This window comes from Poecile atricapillus, chromosome 6, assembly GCF_030490865.1.
Source record: "Poecile atricapillus isolate bPoeAtr1 chromosome 6, bPoeAtr1.hap1, whole genome shotgun sequence".
Classification (NCBI taxonomy): domain Eukaryota; kingdom Metazoa; phylum Chordata; class Aves; order Passeriformes; family Paridae; genus Poecile; species Poecile atricapillus.
Genome location: NC_081254.1, coordinates 31,061,932 through 31,086,278, shown reverse-complemented (window position 1 = coordinate 31,086,278; position 24,347 = coordinate 31,061,932). Strand labels below are relative to the sequence as shown.

Below are 24,347 nucleotides of genomic sequence, written 5' to 3'. Positions count from 1 at the left end.
AGTGAGTGTGGAAGGAAAAATAGACAATAAAGGTTCATAGAACCACAGAATATCCTGAGTGTGAAGGAAGCCACAAAGGAGTTACATGAAAGGAATTACCATGACATTCAAAGGTGAGAAGTTCACTTTATTATTAGCTACCACAGTTCTGTTATTCAAATAAGAATAAGCTGATCTACATGTCTTATCTATCGAATTTTGACCAAGTTCCTGCATGTTTATGAAAGTAAAATATGACTAAATATAAATTAAAATGCCCCATTTATTTATTAATACTACTCTACACTTCTGTAGTTACGCAAATCCAATTAATAAATCTCATTGACTCTATTGTGCCACATCTCCATGCTTAACAATAAGATGGCCATGGTACCAGAACATATTTAAAGGTAACAGGACAGGAAAAGATGGCAAGTCAAGACTGACCCCTATTAAATGGATTAATAAACCCTTTAATAATCATGAGTTGACAGGCAAAAATGTTAGGAATATTGTATGGATAAGTCCTCTTCTGATCTGGTCAACTTGGAGCTCCTCAAAATACAGATGACTGCTGCAGTACGAATCTTTGCAAACCGATTTATTGTGAAGGTGTGACAGACCAGCACCACAGAAAGCATTCCTACAGAAGCTCTGGCTACAGCAAGGGCTACAACACACAAGAAGCAGCATTGACAAGTTGTCATTGACCAGATATCATTGATTTGCTCATAAGATGTGGAGAATTACCACTTATGTATGTCACAGTCTTCTTCTAAACCCAGACTGTGTCCTGTCAGAGATGCAGAGTATCAGCCAAAAACCAGCAGTCGTATATAGATAATATCCCATCATAAAATAACACTGGCAATAGACATAGGACTCTTGTCTCCCAGTCATGAATGAACAGCATTTTCTGCATAGGAGTTTAAAAAAAATCAAAGTAATTCACTTTTAAAACAATATAATTATTTTTTTTCCTGCTGGGGTTTGGTGGTAGTGGTGCTGTTGTTTAGTTGTTTGTTCTTGCTTTTTTAAACTTATATTTTACTTGTTAAAAGCCAACAAAGTATGAACTGATTTTTCAAGGAATGCAGGAAAAGTCTACATTTATAAAAGAAATTAAACTACATAGTTCCTCATAAATTTACCATCTGTAACAAATCAGAAAATTAATTCCACTTTTTCTTATTGCATTCTTACATACAATACAGTTGACAGTAAATTGTGAAAAACAGTAAGAGTTTGTTATGTGTAGAGCCTTTTGTACCAAAGATATCCCATTTTTTGTTGTGTTATTAATTACTCTATTATTTAACTGTTGATTAATTCAATACTTCATTAACAGCAGCAAAGTTCAGTAGGAAATCCCACACATTATCTCCTCTGTAGCACTCAAAGCTGGAACAACACAGCTTCAAGAGCAGCTCTGAGAACCAACACAAGAACTCACCTTGGGATTCTTCAGAGTTGCCAAAGGATCTCTAAATTACACAAGACAGTCCTACAAACTGAGAAGTGAGGATCTTCTCTAAACTGTTCAGAAGCAGCACTAACAAACACAAATTACGGTCTTTAATTCCACAGAGACCTGCCACAGGACAAATCATTAAATCTCAACCTTGGCCATGGCCTGGGTGCTGTAAAGCAGAAACACTTCTCTCTTCAGAGACAATTCTAATTCAGGGAAGGTACCTAAGGTGTGCGTGACTTGAATGAAGCAGACAGCAGTGCCTAAGCGCAGTTATGTGATTCAAAAGCACAAATGAACTCAGGTGCAAGTCAAAGAGCTGAGCAAACATTCCTCCCCATCTTTCTGAGGACTGCAGAAGTTTGCTGAAGAAATTTCATAGGTTAGATAAAGGTTCACAAAACTTCAAGGAGGATTTGTCTGGACCTATTCTTAAAGTGAAGATTCCAAATCTCTGAAAGTCTCTAAAGCTAGATTTTTATTAGAATATAAATTAGTAGAAGTAATTTAAGAAGAAATTCAGAGCAGAAATTAAAAGGGACTGTAAAGAAGACTCTACCCCCCATTGCACCCTGCTGCTGTCTCACTATCCTTCCTCACTCTCTCAATCTCTTTCATTCTGTATCTTAGGACACTCTTCCCCCACATGTATTCAGCAGCTCCCAGGGAAAATATCACCTCCCTCTCATCCAGAAAGCTCCACCTTCTGCAGACTGAAGCAGGCAGAACAGCTTTCCTTCCTACTGCCAAACATCCTCCTGAACATAATATATGCCAATGCATCATAAGTGCACATACACTAAGCAGTTACACAGAATATCACACCATATTTCCCAGTTCATAGTGTCATTCAAACTAGAGAGTTTAGCCTCAAAAGCAGGCCAAAATTTAAACTGAAAGTCAGCTCTAAGACTACAACCTGTTCTGAACAGCTAAATGTATAAGTAGCCAAAATATATAATAACTAAATGTAGAAATAGCTACTTAAAATATATATCCTGTTGATATATACTGTTGTGTATATTTACAATCAGGAATTTGGAGAAGCCTAAGATTCTACTCCCTGTGGGTTTGTTTCTACTTTAAACCTCTATGAAGCCACCATAAGTAATTTTACTCTTTACATAACAAATGAGACTTTTCCTGTTTCTGTTTATTAAGACAGAGACATAACAAATTTACTCAAGCAGGTGACTCAAGCAGCAGCAGCCAGACAGAATTTAAAGAGCTAGATTCTACACTATCATCTATAAACTCCCTGAACTTTTATATATAAATTTCCATGGGAAAAGTTTGTGAGGACACAGAAACCCAGAGCCCACAGCTCAGATCTTAATTCCCCAACACACAACACAGTATTTGGAATCCAGAAGCTGGCTATTTTTGAGCCAGGAGTCAGCCCAGAACAGTTTAATATCTGGTTCCAGGAGTTTTGTTTCACTTTATCTTAGAAAACTTTGATTAAACTAGGAAAAAAAAAGTGCTGGGAAATAGGACCACAATACGATCCTGACATCGTCAATGGTCAAATATTACAAAGACTTATGGTTATTGAGTTTTTTCACATCTCTATTTTGATTTTTTCAAAACCCTTGACTGTTTTTACAGTCAAAAGGAGTCATTAGAATCAATTCAAAATGCCAGTAATGAGCATGTGTGAGAACATAACAATAATTAGGTAAAGAAAGATGTTTAATCAAAAGAGGAAAATAAATTTCAAAGCAATCCTTTAACATTAGTATTGCTGTTAATTTTCAAGAAAGCTCTCAGTTTCATTAATAAAGGTCAATGACTTCTGATAAAGATAATATGGCTTAATATGAAAGTTTTGTACTCATATCCATAAAGGAACAGACTAATTCCCATCCTCAAACTTGGGTATTGGAAGAAAACTCTGATTATTAAAATGACAATATATTCCCAGAAGAACAAAGGCCAGACAGAAGTTCTTTGGTATTTCTAGAGCGCCCCTACAACTCTGTGAGAATATATAATTACAATGGTAATTACTTTAAAAAAGGTAATTAAATTGAATATGTTTAGTATAAATTAGTGATAAATTTATATATGAAAAGGTATGTTACAGGAGAGTATTAAGACTGTAAAACGAATCACTACAAATCAAGGGTGCCTGTAAATTATTTTTGGGTGAGTGCTCCCCTAATGGGCAGCTATTCAACACTTTATTCCATGTTCAGTACTCGGTGTTGGGCCCATGCCTCATTTACTACATGCTACACAAGCCCTTTTCTAAAGATGGAATTAATTTCTAATGTGGCTTTCTATAGTATTCATCACTATAACTTTCTAAGTTCCTCACAAAAGTTAATGAATTTGTTACAACATTACTGAAGATGAGAAGGCATTATGAGTGCCATTTTATAGGACAGGAAATGAAACAAAGAGACCAAGGACAAAACCATCTATTAAAAATGAGCAGCCAATTTGAAATACCTGGACTTTGATTTTTCATAATACTTTGAATTATATAACAATACATATGAATATTGCTATTTGGCAGCTCCTTCCATCATTCATTGTAATTCTTTCCACTTTTACAATGAAACAGGAGAGGAACACACATTCAGCTTTCCATTACACTATCACTGATTCGTTCCCTACAAATTCATTCAGCGCATTGTGAAGTGAAAGTTCCTTGGGAGCTGGTATATAGCAATATTATTAAAAACTGTGCAATCGCTCTCTAATAAAGAAGCAAATAAAAAATTATTGTGACAGCAACCTTCATTCTTCCACCCTCCTGCACCCACTGCCTATGCAGCATATTTCAATAAAGGGGGTTTATTAAGCAATTTAAGAATCAGGCTGGAGTAAATTCTAGAGAACTACTTTACTTCTGAGCTATCTTTTAACAAATCATTCCAAGAGAGCATCCCAGTTCACTGCATCTGTCAGCAAGAGCAAAGAATGAACCTGGGCTCCCAAAAAGGGAGCAAGAAAATTTGTAACTGGACACATTCATGGCTTTTCTAAATTTGGTCAATGGCCATTCTCCCATGGCTCCTCTCATGCAGTTTCTTAACACACATTTTTAAAGCTGAACAAAATGGCAAACCAGTTTTATACATACACAGAATTTCTGAGAAATGTCCATTCATCTTAGCTCCAAAAGTTTAAGTTTAGCAAAAGGTCTAAGCCAAAAGTGCTGCAATGTGTATCAACCAGATTTACAGAGAGCATGAAACTAGACCCACTCACCTACAACATAGTTTCATTCTCAGCTACAACCTAATTATCCCATTTTATAAATATTAGGTGAGGATCACATGATCTTTACTCAATCAGTGACTAAAGTGGGTTTTTTTCACTTTTTTTTTTTAATAATTAATAACTTCTGTTTTGTGAATAAACCCCTCAAAAATCTAATGCTGTTCTAATTTTATTTCTTGAAATCACTTAAAGTCGTAAGAACCTTCATCATGACTGCAACTTCAGACTTGTCACAGTCTTCCCACACTTTTCTATTTAAGGATCTGTCTATTCATGCTGATTCTAAAATGCATACTCTCACCTCTTCATTGCACAGGCAGTTAGTCTCTCTCCTCCTCGTTCTAGTGATTGGTCTCTATTTCCAGCAAGACTTTGTTGAGAACAGAACTATTCATATTCCTCTCTATCAGTACAAATGCTGCTTTTGAAACCAAATACCACTTTCAAATGCTATAAATCATATTCATTTGTGACCAAATGAAATTCTCCTTGTATTACATCAAAGTTGGGGGTTACCACCAGACCTATTTTCAGTCAGGATAATTATTTTGAACTTTCAGAGCAGCTGCCTGATTCATTCCTCTGTCATCTGTATCTAGCAGCAATCCACTGCCTCATTGTCATTGTTATATTGAATATGTTGGTGTCTGACATTACTTGTCCATTGTGATAAAACAAAAAGTCATTTACTATGAAGTCTTTACTAAAAACTTGCATTTTATTATATGTGATCAGAGCGCAATGAGCTTCAAAATACCCCAGCACTTACTATTTATATGCCTTTTTCCATTTCAAGAAAGATCATGCAAAAATGAATTTCACATAAGTTGAAAGCCTTTAAAAACATACAGCAATAGCAAGACATTGCTTCTTTTACTGCACTTCAGAGAAACGTACTGGGCTAAAAAGCCCACAAAAAGACAGAGGGACTAGTGTCATAATCAGCAAATTGGATAACTAAGTTTTATTTTAAATAGGAATCTTTTATCTTACGAAATTCTCAGCTGCTATTTGGAAAGGTCTGAAAAGTTGTCAGTTTTGATCCTAAGGGACGGCCAGAAAAATTTGACCTGTATTAGAATTTTATTCAGCTAAATTTTTCTAATTGTCTCAACCCACTCTGAACTGACTAAAACTTTCTGTGGATGACAGAAATGCACTGTGTTCAGAAGGGTAAGTCTTGATTTCTTTACTGAAAACTAGAAAGACCTAGAAGGTTAATTAAGTGAACACAAGTTGTACAAGGGTGGTTAGGGGAGATGTATCTCACCATAACTGGCACAGAAGTAAAAGTGTAGGTATGAAAATGTCACGGTAAACAAGGCTGGACTTGTGGCTGAGATATAAAAACTGAGGTACCAATAGAGTTACCTGGGGCCTTTTAAGCATGCAATCTCAAGATGATGCTCCTAAAGTTTTTAAACCCCAGACCACAGCCAAATATCATTATTTTTCCTAGATATTTCATTACACTCTTTACTGAAAACGCTGTAACAACTGATGGGTTTACTGTGAACAGCTGCAGACCCTTTCCCAGCTCTGCTCAAGAGCATAAACAAAGAGTGGAAAGCAATGGCTAGGGAATTAGGAGCAAAATATTAGCAAAAGAAGCAGCAACAAAGACAAGTGAGTGCACCAATCAGCAGGTATCTAAACACCATTTGTAGGAAAAGGCCTAGGTGTCTCCAATGATGGAACATTTCAGAACTCAGAGCACAGTCTTATCAAAAGTGTGCTATTACTTGACATTACATATTGACTTGACAGGAGTGCTCAATAAATGTAATTTTGTTTTGTCACACTGGACAGTCTTTGTAATCCCTTAGCTCTTGAAGTATTCCAAAAGTGTTAGAAGAGTGGAAAAAAATACAAATAAAAAGCCAATAAAAAATCATTCAAATTACTATGGAAGAAATTCAGATTTCTCTCTCCATGATTTTTTTTTTCATAGTGATCTAAATTCATCACCACCTTTGTAACACTCATATTAATATTACAACTCTAACATGCAGTGTTTTTTAATATACCAGCATCAATACTCACTAACCTGATTCTAATTTATTGCTTTCGTTACATAGTCTCTCCAGACTGAAGAGATCTCTGATCTGCTTGATCTGACAACAGAAGTGGCACTTCTAAGAAACAACAATGTTAAATTATTGTTTGACTTCATGTATTATTACCAGAGAGGGATGTTTCTTGTCTAGGAAAGTAGTAAATCAAAGCAGTCAGATTTTCATGTTATTTTTAAATCTTCCCCTCATAACTTTCAGTTTATTGTATAATCCCTAAAAATCTACTACATTTCCCTTCAGAAATAGATTTTTTAAAAGCTTCTATTTATACGTGGATCAATGCCAAAAATATGGGCATGGTAGAAGTACATAAGCATTTTTTAAATTGTTTAAGCTTTTATACATGGACATGTTCAAGCTTTGCTACAAACTGGGAAGTCAAAAGTTAATCAGACAATAACTTCTACACCTTTATCAGCAGAGTTTTTATCCTGTTTCTCAAACAACCAAAAACAAATATTAACAATTAAAGAGTCAACCTCTTGTTACTCAGGCCTTCCAAGGAGACAGAACAAGCACTTTACAAATTGTCTATAAATATACACAGATAAATAGGTGCTGCAATATCCCAACATTTTCAAAAATCTCTTCTTCTCATTTTTTAGTTGAATGTTGCTTAAGAAACCCTAAATCCACACAACCCAAACATCAGAACACACCCGTGTTCCTTGACTCCCCATGACTTGTACAAACTGTACAACGTAACTTGAAGTTGAGATGTTTCCATTTTGCTGTCTTCTATCCTGTTTCTCAAACCATGTTAAATTGTTCGTTCTGAGAAGTAAAATCTCTCATAGCTAATGAATCCAGACCAGAGAACTTTCACTTCATACTGAACAGAAATTACATCATGTACCTCAGTGAGCAGTGTCCTCTGTTTTAAAGTCACAAAGTACACGTACTTGCACTGTAATAAATATAATATGTTACATCTCCATGCAGCAGAAAAACTGTTGCACTACAACTTTGAAAAGAAGAACGCAAGCACTTTTTTCTTTAAAACACCATAAGGTATTTTTAGAGTAAAATATCTTGATTTTGATACTAACGTTCTCACTCAATAATAACACTGCTCATATGCTAAAAAGTGAGTGCCAATTCAGCAAAAAATATTGATAGAATATTGAAATTCTAAATACTCAAAACTGAAATTACATATCTGTGTTATTGCCTAATCCATTTTACACGGCCTTTAAAACAGATAGGAGGAAATACCTCAACCCTAGTATGGAATAAAATACAGAGTCAAAAACTCCAGAAAAAATAAACATTCCCCCACTTGCTACAAATTTGATTTGTAGGACTGGCAGTCAGGTACATAAAATAATAAACAGTTTGGTTAAAATAAGCAAATTGAAATATTGGAGGAAGGAAAAATGGAGCCCCAAAGGCTGTTTTCTTCAACCCCAGTGCAGCCACCCATCCTTCAGAGGAGATTTATTCTTTGCCTCAGAGAGGAAACATTGGCCACCATGGCAAGGCTCACTGATTCCTTTCTGAAAGTGACTTGGAAAACTCAATTTCCACCTAAAACAGCTGCCAGACATTAAAAGAAATATTATATTTTTCTAGTGTTATTTTTTTTCTATAAACCAGGAACTAAATACAGCTGGGCTTTCATTATTCATGACTTTTTTTTTTTACTTTTTTTTTTCATTTGGCCATGGAAAGAAATTACTGTGAACCAAAATGTGCAAATAGAATAAATCTCTTCTTTTATTGCTTTGGTTGTTTTTTTCCAAAGTATTAGCTTAATACAGACCAATTGAGAGATACCATTACTCATTGATAGATATCAAGTACAAACTTTTTGACACAGAACCTCTGAGAATTGAATTAGCATGTAAAAAGGAACAGCAAACTGTAGCAAATACTGACAGTCTGTTTGTTCTTGGTATTTGAAAAGCAGTGATTGTTCATATCATCTACAGCTGACCTTCCCAGACCAGAGACTGTGGTAGGCAATCCTTGCCAACAGACATGAAGTGACACAGTGGCATGACGTGCTCATACACTGCCTTCCTCAGAATGTTTCCATTTTTTTTCCATCTTTTTCTTCACCATTTATTTTGTTGTTCATTCTAGCAATGACCTCTCCATGTTCTCTGTCATTTGCCCAGCATCAGGAAAGGCTGTAACACTTTAAAATATGTCTGGCCACATTTTCCAAAAAATGTACAGAAGAAGTACATATTTCTATTCGATAGAAGTAGAAATCTAAAATTCTCGTATCATCGATGGAAAAAAAGCGATATTGTTGCCCTTTTAAGACTTTTCTTCCCACATTTTGCATAGCTTGTCATTTTTATAAAATTATTCTGATGGCCGTGGCATTTCCTTAAGGGGCTAACACAGTAAAGTACATTTATTTCCCCATAACATAAAAAGACAAATCAAATACATATATATTGCTTCTTTACCAGTGTATCTTCATACTCTTTGACAGATACATTTTTCAACTTTCCCTTAATGTCTCATTTGCTATTGTATCTATTTTGTAGCGTACACTGCTGCATTTTGACCTCACACAGTTTGCTTCTCCATTTGGTGTCAGCATCACCCTTTATATCAAGTGACTTCCAAATTACTTTCCTGTCAATGAGTTATATTTCTGGAACATATTTTAAAATAATATTCACAATTCAAGCTAAGAAAAAGGGGCCATAAATTAATATCAAAGACTCACAGGCTACTTTGAAATATGCTAAAATGCAGCTGAGTTATCGAGTCAGTTGAATTTGACAATGTGCACATTTAACCTAGTTTACATTTTCTTTAAGTTTATATAATTCAAGGTTTTATCATTCTCTTGAGATAGAAATGACCCCCAATTTACTTAAACAATCCTACAACGTTTCCTCAAATATTCTGTAAGGGCTCCATAGCACTAATTCTAAAGCTGCAAACATCCCTGAGTACTCTCTGGACTTTCCAGACACGTGTGCCAGGATGAGGTGGTCCAGGAGCCACCCTGGACAGTGGAACTCACACTACAGGACATTTGCATTAATGCAAGAGGCTCAGCTATCCTCCAGTGCTTCATGTTTGCCACCAGAGAAAAACACCCCAGCTGCCATGGAATAATGCACTGGTTTGACCAAGAGCTCCCAAAGGAACCAATACAAAATCTCCCACATATCACAAGCCACTTCTTGAAGTCAGGGTGTGTTTTTTTCCTTTTCAACTGGTTCAAGATTTCACGATAGATCTTCCCTTGAAGTCCTACTGATCAAGAATTCTCTTTTCCCTGGGAAGTCAGCATGGGAAGCAATGCATCTGCAAAAGTTCCACAGCTCTTTTCCCCACTGTCAGAAGGTAAAGCCAAGGAACTCTGAGGGATCCTTTCCTATGGCATTTCTTTCTTACAGCTCCAGGCTCAGGGAGCTCCAAGGCCTCCAGGTGTCTGGGGAGTGACAGCTCCTGTCCCCTGGGAAGTGTTCACGGTTCACACACACAGAACACTGAATACACAGAACAAGGATTCAGAAAGTATCCATCCCTATGAACCCAAGCTCAATGTATCAACAAAATCAAATGTTGTGTATTTGCTAATACTTGCACTGGTTTCCTTCTCATTTAAAACTCTGCTTCACACATGAGCTAAAGTCCCCTACACAAAGCAAAGGATGTCTTCTGAACGAGGTTTCACCCAGTCTTGCCTCATCAAGTTCTATAAATACTCATATTTTATATTAATAGCTATTTTACTGTAATGCTACATATTACATTGCAAGAAAAATATTATAAACATAATATAAAAAACAATTATGGCATCTGTGGAATAGTCCTCTAATTCACACTGCAATTTAAGGTGTGTTTTTTATTCTTTTCATCAGTTAGAAAGTTAGTTTCACCACTGTTAGTTTCTCCTATTTCTTTGAGATAGGGTAGCATACCTAAATTGACTTTGTCTGCTTTGACAAAAGGTATTAAATAGTAGGAGGATGCCAGTTGGCAAATTCATTAATATATAAGCAAAAGCTACCAGAGAAAGAAAATAATCTTCATTTCAAATATAAGGTATGACTTGTTAACCAAGGAAAGACCACCATATGAAAAAGAAATTAATTACAAAAATGAGAAATAAATACATGCATGGAAAAATTCTCCAACTCAAAGTAAAAGCTGAAAATTATTGACAGCAAATCCATTTCTTTAGCCTGCCCAACAAAGCTGCAAGCCAACCTAGCATTTGGCAAATGAGTACACAGAGCCTGGGGGGAGATCATAATACTTTATTAGAAGCATCAGATTCTTGGTGTGGTTATTGTTTTAATTCTCTGGAAGGTGACAGTTGGTTTGTGCAGTTATTTTAGCTCAGGGCAAAAATTGTGTTTGTCCGTTGCTCTTTATAAATTCTGAGTTGGTAGGTTTGCTGAGGCTAATCTTTTCTCAAACCATCCTAGAATTGTCTGATTTAAACTATAATCTGTTCCACTCAACTCCTTAAACACTAAGAAGATTTCATTTTAAACAGAATTTTAAGTCCATATATTCAAAAGACAATGACAGTCATTACTGTTACTGTATTTATAAATAATATAGAGTTTCTCAGTCTGTATCAAAGTCAATCAGTGTTAAATATAATTGGCGGAACTCATTATTTTAAGTCAAGCATGACAGTTTTACAATTACAATATGTATTTAGTTTAAATTAATGTTGTCCCAAAAGGAAGCATGAATTGTTCCAATCAGTAGTGAAGCTGGTAGCTGCTGGTATACATCTCCCAACTCAGCTAAAGCAAACATGTTTTCAAGAGCTAAAATTTATTGTTTATGCCCTTTAAGTTTCAACATAATTTTTAAATATCTGGAAAATCCCTGCTAACAGTTTTACTTATAGTGCTACTTGCTATTTATCTTCTAAAACACTCTCCTTGGAGTGTTCTTGAGTTTCATTTTTCTCTAAGTATAACAAGTCTGCCACCTAGTGCTTTATGCTACCTCTAGTACACATTTTATTTGACAATTCTTTTTTACAGTTTTATTGATAAAAGAGGTCATATCCTGACTCCCTGAATGCATCGACATGCATGTTTTTAGTATTTAAAGAGAGTTCTTTAAACAAGTTTAATTCTCCTTTTTATTAAATTGTAACATTATACATTATACATGTTACCTTATAACACTGGTAACAAATGTTACTAGAACATTGGCTTATATTAGAACTTTGGGTATGAATAAGCACAGAAAAAAAAGAAAAAAAAAATACTTTCCAATAGTAAGAAAAACAGGCAGGATGAACTATCAGACCATGTCAATACATCTAATAAGCCTAAATTGCATTTTGATAACATTAGTAACACTGTATTATCCTTTTTCTCTGAGACAATATTGAGCTGATATTTCTAAAACTTCATTGGAAGTTGTCATGAATCATCTACATTTAATAATTAAACCATCTTTCTAGTTATTACTACTGAAAAGAAAATAAACAAAACAGTCAGGACTAACAAAGACTTTAGTCCAAAGACCAGATAGGAAAAAGTAATTAGACTTCATAATTTTTAGAAAGTAAGATAAATGGTAAATAAAGCAGATAAAAGAAATAAGTGCTTGAGGGTTTGGTTTCTTTCAGGCACCGCATACACTGCATAACAATATGGTTTAAAAGTTTTAAATTAAAATAAAAATTTACTATAAGAAGTTGTATGAAGAATAGGTAAGGACTAGCACTTTACTTTTTCCTTTTTGAAATCCTGGTGTGTCAGCAGTAGTGGGGCTAATGCAGCTTCAGGACTGGACTAGAATCCTTACAGGGCTCTTCAGCCAGAAGCAAAATTTGCTTTTTTGTCCCCAGCTCCCTGCACAGACACCAGATACTATCTTGAGAGTTTTTACTGGATGTACATTTCATAGTTTCTCACCAATTTTGCACATGAAAGTATCATTCTTCATCTCTGTGAGCTGCTGACATACTGAGGGAATTGCTTATTGCTATCCTGTCTGTGTTTATACCAAGGAAAGAAGCAATAGTCTTATAAGCTGTAATGATTTTATGGCTCAGAGTTCAGAATGGTAGAGTAAAGCCATAAACCAATTATTCAGGTCAGTCCCAAAAAATTCATTGCAAAATGTTTAGTAGATCACGTATTTTTCTTTTCCAGTGGTTTACTTTAAGTACAAAAAGAGCAGCTAATAAAATTTAGCCATTAAAAATTTTAAAAAAATAAAATAAAAAAATTCTTTGACTACCTTTTTCCTGCTAGTAATAATGTTGGTGGTTTTTTATATATAAACTAAACTTTGCAATGTGCACTCTGGCTTTCTATTTCGTCCCTGTAATGTCCAGAAGACTGAGTAGAAAACTCAGAGGAGCCAGTGGAACGTGTACACCTGACCCTTAAGGCTTTTGCAGATGGGCCCACCACCTTCCTTCCTTGCAGGTTTCATCCCAGAAGAGCAGTTGAGAGTGGCTGGTCAGTCATTATGTGAAGCCATCCACAAATTAAATGTCATAAAACACTAAAGTAAGAGAAGAATTAAGAAGAGCTCTGGAAGGAAACATGGTTTAAAATAAAATATGTACATTCATTCTTTCAACCTTTTTTTATACACATATTAAGGCCTCATCTCTTTTAAAGGCTATAAATCCAACAAATATCTGGATCAGGGGCATATGATCAATAAATAGGTTTTAATTCCACAAAAAGCTGCAAGTCATTCAGGCCCTTCCTGCTTTAATTCTCTTCGCAAATGACCCATTCCTCGTGACCTCTTAGGTTTTAGGTTCTCTAATCCTTCCCAAAGGTCAAGTTCTAATCTCTAAAAGCAGGTCTGCTCTGCAGCAGGGGAAACTCTACAGTGTTACACTGGATCTATATTGCAGAGATATATATATAGATATACATAAAATGCAAAAGGCAAACTTCACCTGATTTTTCTTTGTGTTCACAGGCCCACAAAACTGTGTGTCCAGCCAAAAGATGATCACTAGATCAATTAAAATTGTTCATTTATTGCAATTTTATGACATTGTAACTACAATCTGGCTGTGCATTGCTGAGGAAATATTCTGGAATGCCTGAAAGTTTCCCCACCCAAAGTGCGCTGCCCTGTAACTCACTATTTACTGTTTTAAAACAGCAACCAGTCTGCAGGAGCAAATGGAAAAGTTATTTGTTCCCTCTCTTCACTGTCAGTGGTGGTACCCAGAAATAATCCAAAAATGCTTCTAAATAATTTTCTTTTAAGGATAAAAGGGAATAAAAAACTAAGGTATGTAATTCCAAGTGCATTTTTTTCAACTTCATTGTCTTAGCTAGGAATTTTCTCAGTGGACAAATGGGAAAATCTTGAGTGCTCAGCTCATGAAAATTCTAACTATATGCAGCCAAACAATGTGATTTACACTCGCAGGACTGATTTGTTGTAAGCTTTTATGCTTCTGCATGTAGCAGTATTAGAATAAGTTGTAATTCTTGTTTGATATGTTGCATTGGAACTCAAAATAATGTACATAAGCCAGACATTTTGGAAAGTTTTTGATCTTAGAAATATGGTTATCTAAGAGAAGTTTATGGAGGAAAGTATCACATCCTCTCAAAACAAGTGATTGTTAGCATGCCTATAATTCAAACCTTGTATTGTAACACATCATGAATTGTAAATTTAAACTTTCATTTTCTCTGGAACACTGGATTAACCACTTCTCCGTTTATGATTTAAAGCTTCGTGTCTGTATACAACCCAAGTGAAGATCACAGAAGTGGCATTTGTCCCAGTGATTCCTCCCAATCTGTCTAAAACCATCTGGTTTTCCTGCATGTTCCCTTGCACCCAGGAGCTCTGACTCTGACAGCAATGTATTCCTAATGCTGATGTGTGAAGAACTAATGCAGCCATTTGGATGCACACTTTGCTATCGAGGTGTCGCTGCCATCCATCACGCTGGCCCAGACACCATTGAGCAAAAACAACAGCCAATACAAATGCATCACGACAAAATGTTATATTTATGGTTTGTGTACATGCATAAGTCAGCTGCACAACCATCTCTGGCCTCCACTCAGGATTCATTTATATGGATTGAATCAGCTTCTGATCGTTCATGGTGTTATTGGCTCCCAACAGAAAGGCCTAGGGACACGGAGCCTCCCTACCAGAAATACAGAAGCAGATTTGCCCTCAGCTAACAAGGATATTTGCATGGGCAAACAAAACTGTAGCTTCTAAAATCACAAAGATTTCTTTTGCATTAATACTGTTTTTATTTTGTATAAGGAATCTTTCAAGGTCTCCTCTGATATTCCTAAGCAATGGCATATTGAACACTTTTAGCTCAAGAAATCCTTCCTCTCATGAAGTTCTAAGCTGCAAATTGCTGGATGTAAAGAGAGAATTACCACTGTGTATTTGTCCATTTGCTATACTCTTCCCATGACATTCATGACAGGGTGCTAGAACAGATAGATCACCATGCTCACATATTCTTATCCATTCAGCAGTGTCCTAATTTCTGTATCTATGAGGCTTGCTCTCATTCTCTTGCTCTCAAAGAATTGTGTTTTTCAATTTCAATTTCAAACATTTTCAATGTTTGTCTCATTGTGTTTTTCAATAATACAATTCAGTCACAAAGAATGATATTAAAATAATTTTAAAAAGCCAGGTACAATGATTTTCACACAATCTGGATAATACACTACTGCAGGCCCCATTACATGTGTCTTACTCTATTTCTATTAAGTTTTCATAATTTAAAGCAGAAAAACAACTCTTGTCCAGTGTTGCCATGTTTGGAAATGCCATTTGAGAATGAAATCTGATGTTTAACACACTGTTCTTCTGATCCCTATAGGATTTTATGGCTTTGCTGCTCTCTGTTTATCCTTTTGGCAAGGCATCTGTATTTAGCATAAGTCCCTGCAATGTTTCAGCGTGTTACCTCCTTTATAAATCTCATTCTTCTCAATCATGCCAGACCCATCCATAATCTTCCTGTGTTTTTATCTGTGCTCAGATCACTTCTTCAATCACACCACCATCCACGTACAGCATTAAAATTCTGTTTACTCTCCTACATCACTATGAAATGAGACAAATAATGAAGAGACCAAAACAATCAGTGCTCTCCCAGTAGCAAACTGTTTTCATTTCCCCTCTGAAACAGTCCATTGATGCCAATACCAGCACCAGCACCAGACTGTTCCCCCTTCCTAGGCTTGAGGATGGCAATGACAGAGGACTGGGCAAGAGCTAGGTAAGATGGGCAGAGAGCTGGAGGAGATGAAATCAGCTGAGCTTTTACAGTGAATATTCACAGCATCCCAAGCTACAGGAAGTTCCTCTTTCTGCTGAGGAATGCAGCGAGCATTCCTCAATCCACATCCTGCTGCTGAGGAGAAACTGAGGCCATCCAGTATCACACAAGAATTATCCGGACACTTGGGATTAAATCCTGAAGTTTTGCTCAGAAGAGCATTCCAATTTAGGGCAGTATTTACATGAGTGAAAAAAAGGACAAAATTTAAATGCTTAAAACTGGTCATTTTGAAGATGGCTAAATTCAAGTACATGACTAAAAGTTTTCCTGAAGAAAATTCTAACCATACAGCAAATGATTACCTGCATATACTGATTTTGATTCTAAGTAATAGAAACAGATGTGCCTTGAATTTTTATTCCTCACAATGTTATGCTGCTCATAAATACATATAATTTATTTTTCCCCCCTTCTTGAGCAATAATATTCTTGTGTTGTAAAAAATGCACTTCAAGGAAAAGTGACATTTTAAATGTCTAAAGCAAAATTTTCTTAATGAGGAATGAAATAAAGCGCAGGAAAAATACCATGCAAATGCCTGTCTAGTACAAAACTGAAACATGGTATGGCCATATTTTAGAATATAGATAAGAAATTGGAGCATCTCTCAATACTGTTTATATATCTATTGTTTTTTGAATACATGATTTAGCAGGAAATGGACTGTGCTGACAAGAAACTGTCATTGATATCTTAGGTCAGTCAGTTATCCATATATTAAATGATTATTTCCCATTATAATGCATCCTCCACCAAATACCAGAAATATAAAAATCTGTTATAATTTATGCAGTCTCCTTAAAACTACAATAAAATAACTTTGAGAATTGTTTATATGGGATACTTTAAACGGCTGGAAGTATTAAAAGAAAATTTATCATTACAAATCAACAAGATCTTTAAAATATTTTGAAATCTGACAGAAGAGAAATAACAGTAGTGAATTAAAGGTGAAAGGGCATCTTGAATATAGTAGAATTTGTCTCCAACATGATTTATAGACCCAGCCTGCAACATGATAGCAAAAAAATAAGGTTTTCATGGAGGTGCCTGAGGTCTACAAATCTCATTACTGTCATTTCTTTTCAATCTCTTAAATTTAATAACATTTATTTTTAAAGGAAAAAACAAACGTTGACACACATATCCAAAATAGCCTATATAGCACTGTCTTCAAAGTATGAACTTCTCATGTACCCACTCTAAACCTAAACAAATTATTTATTATATAGATACAAAAAATATTCCTCTAAATGCTGATATTTCTGTTTTAAAGTAAGATGCTTTTTTATGAAAAAAAAAAAAAAAACCTAAACAAATGGAATTAAATTTATTCACCAGGAGTATCTCTAAGACATAGTTTCAGGAAGTATTTTCAACTTGATCTACAACATTTAAAATTTCTGTTGCAGCTTAAAATATTACATTTGAACTTATGTTGTCTGAGAGGAAAGAAAAATACAAAAACCCACACCAATGTTCTTTAATAGCTGGCAAGAGGAATAAATGTTTTAGGCCTAGAGATATGTCAGCATTTGTAATATAGTATGTAATTTACTATTTTGTTCTGTAAAACATACCTTGCAGATGCAAACCATTTAAGGTAAGAAAGAGATTAGCAAAGAAAATAAACATTCCTTTATTAGGTAAATGATGCCTTAAAGAGACTCTAAAATAAAGCTTTTGTGTATGTTGTAAAATGAAATGCTAAGAAACACGGCCAAAAATCAGAAGAGATATTATAAGTATGTTCAGACATCTGTCTTTATGTATAAATTCAAGTTTGAAGTAGGGATGATGTTAGAAACAACAGACAAATTGATCCAATTGTCTGACACAGAGCAGGTACGTGCAAAAGTCACAAAAGTTAAAATAGTGTTCTCCAACATCCCATCTGTTTTTATGATGATTAAAATTACTATTGAACTTGATATTGGCATAGTAAAATTGGCACAGCTCACTAAGGGATTTCTGCACATGGGTAATAAGCATTCTATCCCTTCAGGTCCTTCACTATGACTATCAAAACTGCAATTCTTCAGAGTAAATTTGCCAGAGGCACCTTTTCTGCAACATTAAGAACATGGAGACAACACACAGCCTCCTTTTATGATACTGTGGAGAGCAGCTGTGTCTCATGTCCCTGGGAGGCAGACTGGCTGAGCCACTCAGAATGTCCCAGGGAATACTGCTGTTTATACTATTTGCATTTCTCCATCACAAATTCTATCTTTAAAGCACTGATGCAATTCCTATTCCTTTCATTCACATATGATGAGATACAGACAATAATCCCATGGCTTGGTCAGTCCCTCCAAGCTCGATGTAAGGAATCAACTCTTAGTAGACTTTAATTTGTATTTTTGTGGGAAAAAAAAGAGAAGACCAGTAGGACATTTTATTTTTCAATGTGCTCAATTTTAAATATCAATGTGCTCAATTTTGGAAAATCTCCAGGAACTTATTTTGTTTTTTCAAGGAAATGAAATTATCATATAATATGTAATCAAAATTTCAGTATGTAGCATTAAAAATACAAGTACTCACAGTAGCATGTTCCCCTAAGTGGATTTCCAAGATACCTATTTTCAGAGTCACAGCTGCAGGGGAAAAAAAAAAGACAAAACCAAACATTACCATTTAACACAGCACAGCTTTAATAAAAACACAGCTAGAATATTTATTCAAATAGCATGAGTTTCAGTGCTAGCAACACAAATACATGCAAATAAGAAGTATTTAATATAGTTCTTAATGAGGGTGTGCTACTTTCTGGAGGCACCTCTCTGTCATGTAAGAAACTCAGACTGACCAGGCTCTTGAATAAAGATCTTCAGTCACCTGCCTAAAGTTGGTGCCTGCTGTAGGACTCAGGGCAGAAACTCTGGTCTCTCTGCACTCTAATGAGCAAAGGAGAGCCAGGGAGCCATCCCAAGGACTGGATCTCCTTAGCCCTGTCCCCTCAGTCACAGCTGATTCCCTCCCTGGTTTGGATCTGGCACAGCAGCAGCTCAGCCACTTAACTTCCATGAACTTCGGGGACAACTGCTGCTCCTCACTGACCACCCAGGGCAGCAGGTGAAATTCAAACTGAGTATGATGTACTGATGCTGCTGACAAGATGTGTACATGATAAGGGCTGGAGAAACAGCTTTCTTACTGATAAGATGTATAGCTATTTTCAGAGACATGAAACAGCCTACAGAAATTCAGTTCAAATTCAGTTATATAACATTACTCTAAAAATGCCAAATATCTTAATAGAAAAGGATTCATCTGCTCTAGGTTTCCTTGGCTATTTCATGGAAGTCTCCAGCAAGATTACAATTTTCTCTTAAATATACAGAAAGATTCACAAAACAAAGAGAAAGCTAATCACTGCCTATTAAATTTCATATAAATATTTTCCCAGAGGTAATCTGAATCATTTAATATCTTGGACTATCTTTTCATTACTTTATTCTAACAAACTTAATTTGGAATGAGGTATTTTTGCTGTTATTTTATTTGCAATTGGTATTAAAAATACATTCTAACTTGGATGCCATATCATTTAACAAGTTTCAGAATTTAAAATATTTTGATGTTTGTATTTCTGCTGGTTTCCTTAATAGTTTTTAACTGGTAATTGCTAACATACTCATTTTTATTAAAAAATAAGCAGAGAATCTTCTTTACCCTTTGTTACAATACCATAAGGAAAATAACTAGCAGTAGCAATAAAATGAATAAGTAGAAAAAAGATGTTCTGGACTCTGCCCTTGTGCACTCCTGATCCCACATTAGAATGAGAACTCTTTCCAGGGTCAACTATATAGAAATTCAACACTTTTTTAATATAATAATTTTAATAATTAATCTGCAAGAAAACAAATTCCCCAGTGCTTCAAGTCTAACTGCAGAACACAATTTGTGGTCTTCTTCACAAAGACACTCTACCCTACAGTCCTTTCCACAGAATTTAGAAGAGAGTCTGATCCTGAAGTAACTCTCTTGGATGTACTTGGAAAGGAGAAAATCTCTCAAGTAATAACATTGGTCTGCCTGACACAGGTTTTTTCTAAACATCACAAAACACTAACAACATTCTACAAAGAACAGCTTGCTACTGAACAATAAAATATATATTCATGTGTGAAAGGGCCTTTAGGTTTGGAATTCTGAAAGAGAGCTAAGGGAAAGGGACCATTTTCAAATCAAGGGTTTAAAAGAATTCCTTCCCTTTTCTTGTATGTAAGATTGCCACATAAATGAGGCAGTGTATCAGGTAGCAAATGATTATAACATGACAGAGGTTATTGTAAGAGGACTATTTTTTCTCTTGAATTGTTTCAAATGCAAAGTAGATTAAATGTAGGCAGTATTTAGAATATGCTGGGGTTTTATACATGAAGGTAAAAAATATAAAAAATAGCTTTGTATTTAGAGTCTGAGGATGAAGGCAAAAGACTTCCCCTGCTGCTCACTGCTAATGGCACTGACCTGGGTATGACATGGAAAAGCAATATCCAGCTCTCAACAACAATAACTTTTCCATGGGGAGAAAATAAAAAAATTCCTCTCTGAACTCTTGCCCAGTCACAGCACTCACCTGTGGTGCTTTGACCCTGAGAGTAAAGGTTTTTTTGGGTTTTTTTAATCTTGAAAATCTTAATGAAAAAAGACAGCTGTTCCCATACAGCTTCCCTTCTCCATTCAGCTTCCCTCCTAATCAGATGAAACCATCTCCCGTGGATCAATAAGTACCAGAACCCAGGGATTTCCAGCATCACATATACATTCCTTGCATTTTTATTTCTATTTTTGGCACAGAAAAAACCCAAATACATTAAATAAAAATATCTGTAAACTCGATCTAACATAACACAGACTTCACAACTTACAAGAACATACAAAAGAATGGTTAATACAAAAATTACTAGGTTCTAAATATTTTGCAACACACAAGTATTCATAAGTATTCATTCAAATCCAAATAATTAGCAATTCCCTGACAATTATAGAAGTGACCTTCAAAAATCTTGAAAAGAAAATGGCAATGCAATTTTCCAGCTGTTTCAGGTGTTTCAGCATCATGTGCGATGGAATGATAAAATATGCACAACAAAAAAACAACAGTGAATGACAGCACAGCAAAGCATTTTGATGCATTATCATAGATATTGTCTCTCTGTGCTGGGAGCCTCATGGAAGTACGGAAGGAGGGAGTGATTGTGGGCAGGAGGCAGCCCTGTGCCAGCCCTGGTGGGTGCTATGTTACCCCAGAGAAGCTCCCAGCCTGCCAGGAGCACGCACACGGCTCTGCCTGGCCACAGGATAAAAGGCACCACGGGATGCGAGGGAGGAGGAAATCTCCATGGACAGCACCTGTACAGCACAGAGGGAAAATCCAGGTTCATCCAGTGCTGCAGGCACACAGGAACCCCAATAACTGAAGGGGCATGAGATTTACCTGTTATCTGTGCTCTTTTTATGCCCTGTCATTAAAACAGTTGGTTTATTACACCATTTGTTGCCAGGCCTTTCACGCAGAACACTTCCATAATGTATATCAGGAATAACATGAGGTGGAGTTTTTACTAGTTATGGAAGCCTGTTTTAATTCAAATGGAAGATACTGCTTAAACACTTGGTTTTCAGTGGAGGGAAAAAATGAAACTAATAGGATTAAGAATATATCTGAAATTATTCACACGAGCATGTATGCTAGGTTTTGATTAAATTTAGTTTTGTCTTTTAATCCTCTCCTATTTTATTAGCATACATATTGCTCTGCATTAGTCACTGATTATGGTTCCAATTACAAAATTTCCTATTCGCTGAATTGTTTCTTTATGAGCTTTACTCATTGTAGTAATTTTTGTGCCTTTTCCAAAAGCCAGCACACATTGGACCATATGTGAAGCATAATATATGCCTCATATCTGAGAAATGGGAGCTACACTCATTATTTTATGTGCCATAGGGCCATGATCATTTGCTTTAAGTGGTCATAATGAATGAGCAGTTCCACTCTGGCAGGACTCCAAAGACACAGCTCCCATTTACAAGGACAAATGGAGGAAGGCTCCTATTAGGTTACGTACAAGTTCTATGGTTTGTTCCAATACAAAAGTATTCAATTCATCAAGCTCACTGACCTTTGGATGGCCTGCTATTAGCACTTATTTCCCAACTTCTCCCTCAATTATCCTTTCAAAACTGAACCATTTTCTTTCACTTTCTTTTTATCTCCCTGGATTTTCTGGAAGTTCAACATAGAAGTTATTGACAAATGCATTTAAAAAAATAATTGTTCTCATGTTTCTGACCAAGATAATTTCTCACTTTCTCTTTAAATATAATAAATGTATGTAAATGATGAGTACATGTTTACAGTAAGACTACCAGATTTGGGTTTGATTTTTTTTAATGAATGAAAGGCTTCTTTGTAAGACAGAGTTTACAAACAACCTTTTGTTGAAGCTTAGCAATGTGTCTGTTCTTGTGCTCTGTACCTTGCAGGCTTAAGAAAGCAAAGGAACAGACAGCAGGGGAATATATATTTTTATATGCCTAATTTTATTGTTCTTACTGGTATGTCCCTAAAGGAAGGGCACACCTTCAAGCTCCTCACCTGAGGAAGACTGTCAATATTGCACCAACCTAGATTGACAGCTTTCTAGATAAGTGATTTGATCACATGGAAACCTTCCTAAAACAGTTCATTTAACCTTTCATGGTGAAGGTAGAAGTTTCTGCAGTTCTGCTGCTGCCAGTAATTGTTAAATCTTTCCTTTCAATTAAAGCTGAAGCAAAAAAAGAGGAAGAGGGGAAAACAAACCTAAGTACAGCTGGACTTTCTTTTAGCTGAGTTTGCTTTTAATACCTAATTCTCAGGGAAGCCCAGTCTTACAGACAATATTATTTTATTTAACTGGTTCCTTGCTGACAATCTAGTTCTGGCTCAGACCAAGGCTTGTCAACTATACAGTTATAGCATATTATATAATATAGATATTTATGACCCTTACCTCATATATTCTCCTTGCAAATTAACAGACCACTTCCACAGTTTCTGGGGAAGAGCTGTCACCTGGCTGATCTATAGCTGGTCATAAACAGGTTTGGGATTTTGCCCAGGTTCCCAGCATTGTGTCTACAAGAGCCTGACAATAAATTAGTCTGCTTTAGCAGAGTATTCCTAGTCCTGGACTGATTAGTTGCCCCAGCTTTTGGATAAGTCAGAATAACTTCCAGGACTCCTGCTCACCTCTGTCCTAGCCTACTCCTCATGCTGTTTTCTTTCTACCCAGTGGTCTTGCTGCTGCTGTCCTTCATCATCGATTGCTGCTTCTGATGCCTTTGTCCTGGTTCCTGATCTTGCACAACTGGCTCTTGGTTTTATTCTACTTTTCTGGTTCCAACAGTGGTATGATGCTATTGGGGTTTTGAATAGTGAAATACTATTCACATAACAAAAAATTGCTTATTTGGGGCACCTTGTAACTGAAGTTCAAACAGTATTTATAAGACTAAACAAACCTAAGACTTCTCTAGTCCCACAGTAAGCCCTGTGGCATCCTAAGTGGATATGAAGAATTACTCCATACTACTATATATTACTACATCCTCAGCATTGAAAATATGTCCATGCTGTTGACTGCAGGTTTTACAGATAATTATCTGGCAGTCGATGAACATTAAATTCAGATTCACACACAGTTTTTTATCCTGCCTGTTGGTTATCTCTTCTTAAAATCTCTTCTACTCTCACAGTACATTTCCAGCAATGAGAAAATAAGCTGAGGTATGTGCTTAACTACAGTCAAGAGATGTAACTGGCTGTAATTCATAACATGTTGGAAGTGATGCCACAGAAATTGCCGATTTTCAGCTCAACAGTGATGACTCGTGGGAGAAAGCAATAACCCAAGAAGAGCTGAGGTTGTAGCTGGTCCAGAGTAGTGAGGAACTGATACCTGAAAGCCCAATTCACACTTAGATGTGGTCAAGACTTAGGTCTTGATTCAGACCTGCCTGGTGTCCATACCTTTGGCACAGAAATGCCCAAGAACAGGGACATCTTCTGACCACCCACAACAGACACGGTCAGCAGTGAGGAAAATGAGCAACCTCACAACCAGCACCTACATAACACCAGCCAGTGCCATGTTTTGGGAGTTCAAGCATGTTTAAAAGATTCAGAAACATCCTTCCACAGAAATGCTAAGATTCAGATACAATAGCTGAGCTCAGATGACATATTTAATGAAAAAGAGGTATTGTAAGCAATGTTAATGACTGCTTTGTGATTTTCAGAGAATAGGCTCAATTGTTAATTATT

The 24,347-nt window shown here is 35.9% G+C and overlaps 1 protein-coding gene across 5 annotated transcripts in view; it reads right to left on the bottom strand.

Moving 5' to 3' along the window:
* Nucleotides 1-24,347, bottom strand: part of ATRNL1 (attractin like 1) — a 432,748-nt gene that overhangs the window by 254,495 nt on the left and 153,906 nt on the right. For all 5 annotated transcript variants that reach the window (XM_058841794.1, XM_058841795.1, XM_058841796.1 and 2 more), the window contains one exon: nucleotides 18,569-18,621. In XM_058841794.1, the coding sequence (XP_058697777.1) occupies nucleotides 18,569-18,621 (53 nt within the window). The remainder of the gene's footprint in view (nucleotides 1-18,568; nucleotides 18,622-24,347) is intronic.